The 11,904-nt window shown below is 44.0% G+C and overlaps 1 protein-coding gene across 1 annotated transcript; it reads left to right on the top strand.

The window, feature by feature from the left end:
* The first annotated feature begins 268 nt into the window (after positions 1–268).
* Positions 269–9,202, top strand: bmp4 (bone morphogenetic protein 4). The gene is made up of 4 exons (XM_010735218.3): positions 269–561; positions 4,458–4,580; positions 5,236–5,600; positions 7,910–9,202. The coding sequence occupies exons 3-4, from the start codon at positions 5,243–5,245 to the stop codon at positions 8,761–8,763; spliced, it is 1,212 nt and encodes a 403-aa protein (XP_010733520.1). The 5' UTR covers positions 269–561; positions 4,458–4,580; positions 5,236–5,242; the 3' UTR covers positions 8,764–9,202.
* The last annotated feature ends 2,702 nt before the right edge of the window (positions 9,203–11,904 follow it).

Raw genomic sequence — 11,904 nt, 5'->3', positions numbered from 1 at the left:
TTACATGTCTGGATCTCCGCATTTAAATGCAAATTCGGAGTATTGCGCATGTGACCAGTCGGCTGTTATTCACAGTCAAATTACAAAGTTTCACATAATGAAAAAAGCTGTCTTTATTTAAAGTGGAGGAGGAGAGAGAAAGGGGGGTTATTCAAGGTGTTTGAGACAGATGAGGGAGGTGGGGGTCGGGTGGGAGAGGGAGGGAGGGAGGGAGGGAAGAGGCAGGGAGGGTAAATTGGGCGGACACATAAAAACTGCAAGGGGCCATAGATGCTGGATCATTTGGAAAGTCTGGTCATCCTGCGCACCGCCCGCCCTCACGAGCTGTACTTGGAGACGGATAGGAAACCCTGCTGCAGAGCCCGAGCGCCGACCTTCACTCCGACCCCCGGTCTCCTCTTGTCCGCTTAGAGGTGTCGCTAAAAGGATTAATGAGCCAAAAAGGCACCCGACTTCTCCTTTAAGGCTCATTTTGGCGTTTTTCGGCTTTACGCCTGGACTGCCTTTACACCTTCCCTTACATATTCACTTCATTCGAGGATACCTGTACCTCTACTGATGGTAAGCGCTCATCTATTGACACAATCACACATCACAGAGATTCGGGAACTTCTAGAAACTGGACCTGTTGAATTATAACAGACAGTATTTTTTATTTTTTGACAGTTTGTGACTTGGTTGTTTGGTGTTTGTGCCCGTTTAACCGACTTCACTGAGAGTTTGGAGATCATTCCCGGTAGAAATATACAAAGATCTGCGCCCATAGAAATCTCTTAAGTCTTACAAGTCTACCTCAGTTACACGGAAACGGAGATAAATTGGCATAAAAGAGTATTTGGGTAATAGCGCAGTAATCCTGGTGGAGCTCGTAGCAGGTTAAATCCTTTTGTGCCGGAGACTTGAGTAGTGACAAACTAACACAGTGAGGTCATTTCTAAACAGAGCGTCCAGTTTCTCAACGTGTCTCTTTCTCCAACACAATTAAAATATTTACTTTATGGCCATTTGTAACTTTTCCCCGAAGTCTGGCACAGATTTTTTTTTTGTGCCGCGATTAAACACCTGTATCTGCTCCGCGTCATCCCGGTATGCGTAATGCGAACGATGGAGATGACACAGCTCAGGATTTACGACAGAATTAGGGTGAAAAAGAAATAAATAAATAAAACAAAACAGTGTTTACTTCTTGAGCTCATTTTTGATTCCAGTGTTACATAAAGTTTTGTGCGTAATTCGTGGAGTAATTGAGCCAGATGTAAAACGGCACATTTCTGTCAAGTTATGACAAAGTGTGTAAAAAAATAAAAAACCCAAAACATTACAGTGCGATAACAGATGTGACCTGTTGGACGACATACGTAACGGAGGGACTCACGTGTTTTCACGTGTTTTGTCACAACACCTGTTTTGTAACAAAATGATTATAAAGTGGAATTGTGTCATTTAATACAGTAAAGCTGCAGCGGAGAAAACGTCTTGCGGCCTGCTGGCGCATGGCGTCCTTGGCACACTCTTTTACTTTTCAACTCAAGTTTCTCTGCTATCATGCAGGGAAACTTTAGAGTGCGAAATTTACCTACTTTTATTTTTGTTAAGACACAGTTGAGTCTATCAAAGAGAGGTCTCACTCACTTTGGTCGTTAAGATGGTGCAACCTGATATTTTTGGCGTTACATTTGTAATATTTAACTGCTCATTGTCTGAAATCAGAGCAAGAAAAAAAAAGAAAGAACTTCATGCTGCTCATCATATCTATGAAGTTCTTGCCCAGAATATAGTACAGCTAACAAAACCATTAACCTGGTTTCAGTGATCTCATTGACTGTGAATGTTCTCACTGTTGAACTTCTCACTGGGAGCAAATAAAATCCCAAACCTGCACTATTCAACAACAGGAGACATCGCAGGTCTCTGTTTTATTTCTGTCAACACCAATGAGGACATTGCATTTTGCTGGCTCAACGTGAAGCCACAGTTTTAAATCATTTAAGCTTCATCCAATTATTATCAGGAAGGTAAACAAAGCATTACATGTTGTTTTTTTTAAGGATATTGTTTGACCTTTGTCATGTTTTTCCTTTGCAACCATTGGAATTTAAATCATTAATACCCTGTATCATTAAATGATGAAGCTTCCTGGCACTTAACCAGAGGACATTTAACAAGTTGTTGTGCTGGTAAACTGATTACTTGCATCGAGAAATGATAAAATCAAGCCCGGAGATTTGGCTGATCCTGTGGTAACCTGTTGCCCTCCTCCCCTCTCTCCCTCCCGCCTGTCTTCCCTCCCACCATTGCTGTCAAATTCCTCAGGAAACACATCTGAAGAGCCATGTGCATAGTCTGATCACATTATCTCTGGTCAGAGAGAGAGAGAGAGAGAGAGAGAGAGAGAAAAAGAGAGAGAGGCCAAGGGGGATCGAGCAAAGCCAAGGGCAGTTGACTGCTCCGGCCTAATTGCACCCTGGTCTTGCATTTGTTGTTGCAAAATGTGTCTCTGCCTGTCGCTCAGTTCAATAGTATTCCGACTGTGAAGCTTCTTAAAGTACTTTAAAATCTGGGAATTCTGTTTTCTGTCACTGCTTGATCAAGTGGAATAAATGTGAATCCAGAAAGCTGATGAATGTATTATAACTGGAAATGTTTGTCTTTCTTTTTTCTTTTTTATATATCACCACGGGTGAAAACAGGCCAGCAGAATGAACAAGATTACTTTTTCCGGAGTCGAAAGTCTCCCTGTCTGCCTTGCATCTTCTTTCATCATCATCGCACCACTTTGAGTGTCTGTCTGTTTTAGCCTGCAGCTTTGTCAGTGGCTGGTTACAGTTACAAGATGTTCTGTATGGTCAGTGTTTTTGAGTGCTATGAATCCCTGTAATCATGGGAGAGGCCCTCGCTGTACAATGAACGTTTGTTGTAAGAGATGTGCACACACACACACAGAACTCACTCGCTCACACACACACACACACACACACATACACACACGTTATCCCCCACCCCATGGGTAATAGAGCTGATCATGTTCTGAACCCTCCTCTCCCTTTGCCACAGTTCTCACGAACATGCAAACGGTGGCACACACTTATGCGCGCTTACAGACGTGCACGCTCGCACACACACACACGTTTAGCCCGTGCACACGTGCACCGCACATCACCCTTGCCTCTCACACACTGGATCCAGTGTCATGACCGAGAAAGGGGGGGTCAGTCGGAGGTCAAAGTCTAATGCTGTTAGGAAAAAGATCCTTGATTGCGTGTACAGTGAGCCATGCAGGGGCCGAGATAATCGCACAGATACAAACCCAGACATGCTTACACACTGTATGTTGCACACACACACACACACACACAATGTTCCTGTTAATGTGCATCCTCACTGTGTAGTAATGCTTGGGTGCTCTCCAGTGGAACAGGCTCCAAATGATGACCAAAGACTTACTTCGCTCTGGAGCACCATGTAGAAATGCTCTGCTCTGTGGTGCTGTTGTTGTGGTCAGTAGTTTTATTAGTGTGATTCAACAACATTTAGCACATTTCAAATGACGTGTAAAAGAACTGAATCATTAGAGCCGTTAGAGTCATTATTGCTGTGGTTGTTAAAGCCCACCAGAAGACTGAGAAGAACCTTTTTTTTTTTTAGGGTGCTGCTCCAAAAACCATGTTAATTCAAATTCTGGAACATAAACAAAGAAAATGTCGGTGCTTATATCAATCCATGCAAATCCAAAAACTATACACGCAACAGTGTGATTCTTCTACCGATGACAGTGATGTCAAAGAGCAGAAGGCCTGTCATCAGCGTCACTACAACCTGTGAGATCCCTCAAGTGGGGAAGCGTTACTAAGAGATGAGCCCCTTTTGAGAGGGATGTATTTAGTTCCTGTGTGAGCAGGGATAAAGGTTGACTGAGTTCACTTGGACAGTTTCTGTAAGCAAACAGCCCCTCTTGCTTTGGATATAGATTTTACCACTCCTGATCAAAGTGGTGTTATCAGCTCTTTGGTCTGTGTGTGACCATGGGAGGAGAGTTTTCGGAGACTTGCTGGCCAGTATCTAATGATTTTTTTGGTATTGGAGAATAACCTGACAACACTACAAAGTGCCTGATTGTGAAACAGGGTTCTTATCAATTTCTGGAATAGATGTTATAATGTAATTATGTGTATTTTTTGTGTCATACTTTGAGGGTAAGGCACTACGGATCTGCTGTCTGTGTTGTGGCACATACCTCCTTACATTCCAGTTACAGTAAATAGCTAGCTTAGCCCATGAGCCAAAATGATAAGCCTTAAAGAGACACTGGGTCTCTCTTTTACCCACATACACACACACACACACACACGGATATACACACCTTCCCCTGTCTTGAAGTAAATAACATGTAACAGCCTCAAGTGTTTGTAACTGCATTCAGTTTATAATTTCCCTGTGTTTTCATGTGTATCTTTCAGGAACAGGGTCACTCCAACGTTCTCCTGCAGCCGCCCAACACCACCTAACATTTCCTGGAAGAACGTGTCCATTGACTGCTCCCAACAAACATGGACTGTTTTCCCATGCTTTATTTTCTGTCGGTAAGTAAGTGGACCATGCCATTTCAATTTGTGGCATGTGACACATTGCCGAATCTCGTATTTTTCCCTTTCCTCTCTGCCCACTGAATCACTTAGAGTTATGTGGCATTCACCAGACTTAAACTGAAAGTCCCAAAGGGGTGTTGGGCAAGGCACTTGTATGAGGAAGAGATTATTCAGTTAAATGTGTGGCACATAGTCTTTTGGTTTGCCCCGTGGCTTGTTAGAGGAGACCATGGCTCCTTATCGAGTTAAGAATTTGCTCTGACCCCAGGGCTGCCTCTTTTATTTGTCTAATCATAGTGGAGGAGGGAGAAGACGAAGGGGGGAGGGAGGGAGTGAAGAGGAATGGCCCTCAGATTCCATTCAAAAAAGTTGGTTTCTTGAGCCAGCTGTTTACCTTTGGAGGATGTCGCCAAAGATAAACTGCAAGTGGTCTATCTGATTGGGGACTGCTTTACTGTAAACAAGGCAGACTTGACTATATAACCAATTAGAGTCTGCCCTCAGCTGGAACATTTACAGAAGAGGGTAAAAACAAGTAGAAAAGGTAAAGACAAATCTTTTATGTTGGTTAAAATGAAGGCCTCTTTCTCTTTTTTTTTTGTCCTTTCCTAATCTTTTATCTCGCTGTGCCATCTTCTGCTCCCCTCAGAGACATCATGATTCCTGGTAATCGAATGCTGATGGTCATTTTAATATGCCAAGTCCTGCTGGGAGAGAGCAACCATGCTAGTCTGATACCTGAAGAAGGGAAAAAGAAAGTACCGGGCCTGCAGGGTCGTTCGGCCGCTCAGAGCCATGAACTGCTGCGGGACTTCGAGGCCACGCTGCTGCACATGTTCGGCCTCAAGAGGCGGCCGCGGCCCAGCCGCTCAGCCACTGTGCCTCGCTACCTGCTGGACCTCTACCGGCTACAGTCGGGCGAGGCTGAGGAGGCCGGAGGGCATGACATCCCTTTTGAGTACCCGGAGAGGTCAGCCAGCCGGGCGAACACTGTGAGGGGCTTCCATCATGAAGGTAAGAGAAACAACGGAGGATGGATTTTGGTCTCATGTTGTAGGGCGAAAGTAAAAAAGCAGAAAATAAAGGCGTCATCAGTAGGGAGAGAGATGATAAATGGATCATGTCAGCACTGAAACATTACAACATACTCATGGTGATTGTTGCCAGGCATTCCAATAATTTTGGTAGTAATGTATTTCATTAGCATGGGCGAGGACTGCTTAGGACTCAGGGTAAAAAAAAACATTTCCTACATCCCTTGAAACATGATTGTAAGGCAGTTCCACCCATTTCACCATAACCAAGGAATCTAAGGATGTGGTCACCAAACACTGTCTACAGAGGGGCAAAAAAAATCTGCCAGACAAGCTCTCAAGAGCCTCATTTGACAAAACTCTGCATGTTTGGTTAGCAGTTGAAGGAAAAGCATACCTTCATATTACTGACTTACACTTCTCACCCCACCCAGCAGAACACGGCTTAAAAAAGCCCAGTCTTGGCCTGGAATTGGAGTGTGCTCCTCTCTCATGTCTCCAGTTTATATGGAGGGCTCTTTTAGAAGGACCTTCCTCAACGTGCAATTATCTTTAATGCTACTCTGCAGGCTTCTAAATAAAGCCCCTACTGCCAACAATGTGGGTGCCGAGAGCAGACGCTGCAGCTCTCTGAAGAGATGGAAAAACAGTCTCAGAAGCTGGTGTGATAGAAAGACTGGAACGTTAGAAGGGTTTCTGTTTATTGTGACTTGGGTCTGCTTAGTTTTAGCGACAAATGCAGAGGTTTCAATTAGGATCGGAGAAACTCCAGGGTGACTGATCTGTTAAACGTAAACTGAGGTCGGAAAGTTAGACTGAAACATTGTTGGATAAAAGCTTGAAAACAATCTTTGGCAGAGAGACGGACGTGCCAAACTTCGAAAGCAAGGAGGCGATCTTGTAGCGGGGTGAACTGAGAAAACCGGGGAGCTTTAGGGCTACAGAATATGTGCGCCCTCAGGGGGAGGAGTGAGGAAGGACGGATGAATCGGCCTCAATGGGCCTCGTCGGGCACACTGCTAGTGGTAGCACATGGCAGCAGGGCTTACGCGGCACAGTGTACCGAGGGTAGTCAGGAAGAAAGAGCACCGCCACTGGAGGAGGAACTTTTGCCTGTGATGCAATGTGTGTGTGTGCATGCATATGTGTGTGTGTGTGAGAGGGGGGTGGGGGGTTGTCTACTGCTCTCTACAGGCATCTACCCTCCTTCTCCTAAACTATGTTAATAATACGTTTTGAGGCCTTTTTGAGTGGGAGTGCTCGCTTTCATGGAAGCACCATTGTGCAATAGTGTGATTCAGCTGACTGATCTGTCCAAAACACTGTGAGGTATTACAATCTGCAGCAGATGGACAGTGAGATGATAGAGACATGTTTATAGGCTAGGTAAACCGTGTATCCATTCATCTTGAATTCAGCAAGAAAGATGTGTTTTTTATTGTCCGGGTGTAACAGGTGACATCTCCCTGTTTTTCATTAATTTCCCAATGACTTTGTGGATTAAACTACAAAGCAGACATCACAAGGTTTGTGTGTTTTATATAAGCTTTGCTTAAGGATTTGAATACACTGCATTCCCCTTGCAAGACCTCCTTTCCCACGGGCTTCAGATAAATGAGATTCTACTGTACTGTCTGACTCCTTAATGATTATTCATGATGAAAATGATAAACGTCTTAAGTGAACAAACTGCGGAGCTAATCAGAAACACAGCAGGTTTTAATAATGAGAACCACCTGGGTAAGATTAGGGCTTGGGTGTGAAATAACAGGGGTGGATTGAGCAGGAAAATAGTAGACACAACATTCCTTTCCCCAACAATGGTGATCTTGCCAGAAATCTGCAGACTGAGCGTGGAACAGGGAGCCTCCACTGTGTTTATACTGTAGCTGTGGTACGTTAATCACCACCCTCCTTGTAATGCATGTTTCAGCAAAGTGCTCAGAGAAAGGCATTGAGAGAAGGGCTGGATAATCCTTATAGATAGATAAGGAAGCATGGACCATGTATATTTATATTCTTGAATACTCCAGAGGCCTTGAGAAGTGTGCATGCATGTTATTTTGTATCAATTAAGACACGTTAGAGTGGGGAAGTGTGACGTGAGTGGTTCATAGTTTTATCTGCTGGTACTGTTTCAGTGCAAGAGATACAGTTTCTGATTATTTATGAATTTCTAAGATGTACATCTGAAGTTATATTGTGAGTAGGCATTGCATTAATTGATATTACAAGTTTGGAATGTTGAGGAATTATGCAGCTAATCAAACATCTCACATTTCTCCTCAGAGCACATGGAGAGGGCGCATGAGCCTGATGATGGAGAAACCATGCCCCTTCGCTTCCTGTTCAACCTCACCAGCATTCCAGAGGACGAGCTGCTCTCTTCCGCCGAACTGAGGCTCTACCGCCATCAGATTGATGAGGCCATCGCTGACACCCTCTCAGACGACCAGGGGCTTCATCGGATAAACGTGTACGAGGTGCTGAAGCCCCCGCGGCAAGGGCAGCTAATCACGCAGCTCTTGGATACGCGACTTGTGCGCCACAACGCGTCACGCTGGGAAAGCTTTGATGTCAGCCCTGCCGTGCTGCGCTGGACTCGTGAGGGCCTCCCAAATTATGGGCTGGCTGTGGAGGTTCTGCACCTCAACCAGACACCACGCAACCAGGGCCGACACGTCCGCATCAGCCGTTCGCTACACCAGGAGCCTGGCGAGGACTGGGAACAGCTACGCCCCCTCCTGGTTACCTTTGGCCATGATGGGAAGGGTCATCCGCTGACCCGCCGGACCAAGCGCAGCCCCAAGCAGCGAGGCCGCAAACGCAACCGCAACTGCCGGCGCCACGCACTGTATGTGGACTTCAGCGATGTAGGCTGGAATGACTGGATAGTGGCACCCCCTGGTTACGAGGCCTTTTACTGCCACGGGGAATGCCCCTTTCCTCTGGCGGATCATCTGAACTCAACCAACCATGCCATTGTTCAGACACTGGTGAACTCTGTGAACAACAACATTCCCAAGGCCTGCTGCGTGCCAACAGAGCTCAGCGCCATCTCCATGCTCTACCTAGACGAACATGACAAGGTGGTCCTAAAAAACTACCAGGAAATGGTAGTGGAGGGCTGCGGCTGCCGCTAACACACAGACTAAGTAGAACTCGGACTGGCGACTTGAAAAAAAGCAATGTGGACGCTAAAACGAATCAGAAGGTCTTTACTCCCAAAAATGTTCACTTGGACCCTTATTTATAACTTTTATGTTGAGGTGTATGTTTGTCTCACTTTTTTTTTTGTTTCTTTGACAATATGATCATATATTTTGACAAAATATATATATTTATATCTACATATTAAAAATAAATTGAGTCCTTATTTTAAACATAAAAAAGCTGTACAACTTTTCATAATGTACATTAGATTGTATAAGGTTTTTTTTTTATTGAGAAAATAGTAAAAACAATCTAAAAAGTAAAGTTTATTTACTGGTAATATTTATTGCTTTCATATTATATACATTTTGGAGAAAAAAATAAAAAACATGAATTGCTTCCAGTAACATCTTCAAGCAGATCACAAGATGCACCCTTTGTGTATTTGCGTAAATTATAGCACTGCGTGAATTTGTCACAACGCCGATTTCTTCACGGAATCAGTTGAAATAATCAGAAATGTACATTGAATTTAATTAATCTCTTGACATGATTTTACGAAGCCCCTTAAAACAAAATCCATCTTACCTTCTTGTCAAGTATCTGTAATAACTATCTACTATGAGAGGGTTGTAAAAATAAAGGCTGGCAGTAATTATTTATTACTGTTTAAACATGAATTTGGATTTAAATTCTAAGGCCGATACTTTGAAATGTGTTCAAATTACTTTTTTAGCCAAAAGAAAAATAAAAGCAGAGAAATCTTTTTGATGCTCTGTCTTTCCCAAATAAAAAATGGTTTGGTTCATAATCCGGCATCTCACCAGCTTTGAATGATTCACACTTGATCAAAGAAAGACAAATAGTGGGAATTATCACCCTGCGGTTTTACATTTTCTCAATTTTCATCTTGTTTTTCGACGACAGAAGCTGTTACAGAAATGGTATGCCATTTCAAAGCTTGCAGGCCTTTGGGTTAGGGCCTTATTGTTCTCAAATTTCACTTTTATGTCAATTAGGCTAACATGTGGTGGTTGGACACTCGCTAATCCAATTGCAGTCGGGGCGGGTTGTTGAGCCTGACTGTGGGAGAGTGATTCTATTGTTCTTGACGTCCCCACGTTGGGGGCACGATTGTGGCCGATGCGTCCTACCCTGATACAAGGCGGCTGAGTCCTCAGAAGAATCAAAGGTTAGACGCTCTGTCTCCTGCCTTTGTCTTCAGCGGCTCATGCCGGCAGAGCAAAGACGCCTGTCTCCAACCTGTGCCCCATCACACAATAGGCTTCTACATCACTTATTTACAAGCTGACGGCTGGCCCAAATTATATGATAATGTTTAGGGAGAGCGACTCCTTTGAACTGCTGGGGGACGCTGGCTGTGCTTTGTTTCGCAGAGAATGCCTTGTACATCATCGTGTCTGATGCGAACATAAATAATTTGAAAGCTGACGGTATAATAAACATTTAGGTTTAATGTGTAAAAAACTACAAATTTAGGCACACACCTAACTGATCGGTCTCAGGACAAAGATAATTTTTTTAACTTAAAATATTTCTTGACTGGTATGTTTTAATAGTTTCAGCTTTAGCTTTTTCTTTTAATGACACGTCAGATTTTGTACTGGAGCATGCGCAGCCCCCCCACCCCTCCTGCTCCAGGCCCTCTAATGGCCGCTGGGCTTCTCTTTGATGCCTGCATATCAGCGTCAAAAACGAGGCAGACTGCTAAAGGAGGAGAAGACGGAGAAGAATTTCATTTTGAAGTGGCTGAAGGCACAAGAGTAGACACTGAGGGTGGGAGGTACATGTGTGTGTGTGTGTGTGTGTGTGTGTTCGGGAAAGAAGGGAGGGGGGGCGGTCTTTTCAGCGGCTTGACAGTGCAATTACAACATTTCAACTGATCTCCCCCTGAAGTTAAGATAACATCAGCCAGTTATGGTAATTGTCTTAGCTGTTCATTATCCTACTACCCCGCACAAAGAGAGGATGCATGTTTATTAAAAGGCCCGGAGAGGCTCGGCACAAGCAGCGAGTTTACCAGCCAAGTCAAGCCCTTAAAGCTTGTGTTTGGAGGACGAGAAGCTCAAGCCCTCAGCAGCATCATGTCCCTGAAATGCTTCACTTAGGGTCATCAGCCACGTGATTCTTAAGAACTTCAGGAAATAGATAAATGTGAGTGTGTGTGAAGGGAGATGGGGGGGGGTTGGGGTCAATTACAGAATGAGTCCTTAAAAAACAGATTGAGGGCTTTGTCATTCCTATGTGACGTGCCACTCAGTCTCCTGTAAGTGCTCGTTCTCACGCGATTACAGGTGAGTCATTATGCAGCGGGTCTATTGACACTGCTCGACTAATTGACTGGGCGAAGTCTTCAAAAAGCTTTTTATTTGGACGTTCCACCGTAAAAGCCGAGTGTTTATAGACAGTAAACCTCCCCGCAGGAACAAAGGAAGATGATCCTCGCTTGCATTGCCTTGTTTGAGTGGGTGCACTTCATACCTCTATCGCTGGAATCGTCCTTTCTTTTCCCCTCAGAGGTACCAGATGTTAGAGATCTGAATGTGTGTGTGTGTGTGTGTAAATCAGGCTTTCAGGTAAGTCACGTGACACAAAAACACATTAGAAACTTTTCTCCCTTTGAAAATTAGATTTTTGTGTGTCAGTAAACTTAGAGAGGGAGTTCAGTTTTTTGACATGAGGTGACTGTAAATCCTGTGTTCAGAGTCAGAGGCCGCACATTTTCTTTTAAACAGTTCATTGGTGGTGTAATATGCAACTGGGCAGAAAAGCCTGACAGAACAATAAAACAGCAGAAAGAAAATAAAGTCTTATTGCTCGTTGTGTTCTAAATCTTTCATGTTTTATACTTTTATGAGCTACGGTTCATTTTTGTATGATGTCTTGCCGACTCGATGAGTGAGTAAGTCTTACCACCTTTCCACCGCAAAAATAGAATTTCCTTTCACTTCTCCCTTAAGGTTATAACCTGGTTACATTCACAAGTGCTACGTAACTTGTAGGTCTCTCTTCCTTTAGATCTTCATACGACAAAGGTGCTTCATCACTGTACACAAGTTGGCAGATGTGTACTTTGCCCACCGGGTCTGCAACTCGTTTTGTTTCTATTA

This window comes from Larimichthys crocea, chromosome XXIV, assembly GCF_000972845.2.
Source record: "Larimichthys crocea isolate SSNF chromosome XXIV, L_crocea_2.0, whole genome shotgun sequence".
NCBI lineage: Eukaryota > Metazoa > Chordata > Actinopteri > Sciaenidae > Larimichthys > Larimichthys crocea.
Note: the sequence above shows the minus strand (reverse complement) of the source record. Positions and strands in the feature narration are given on the sequence as shown.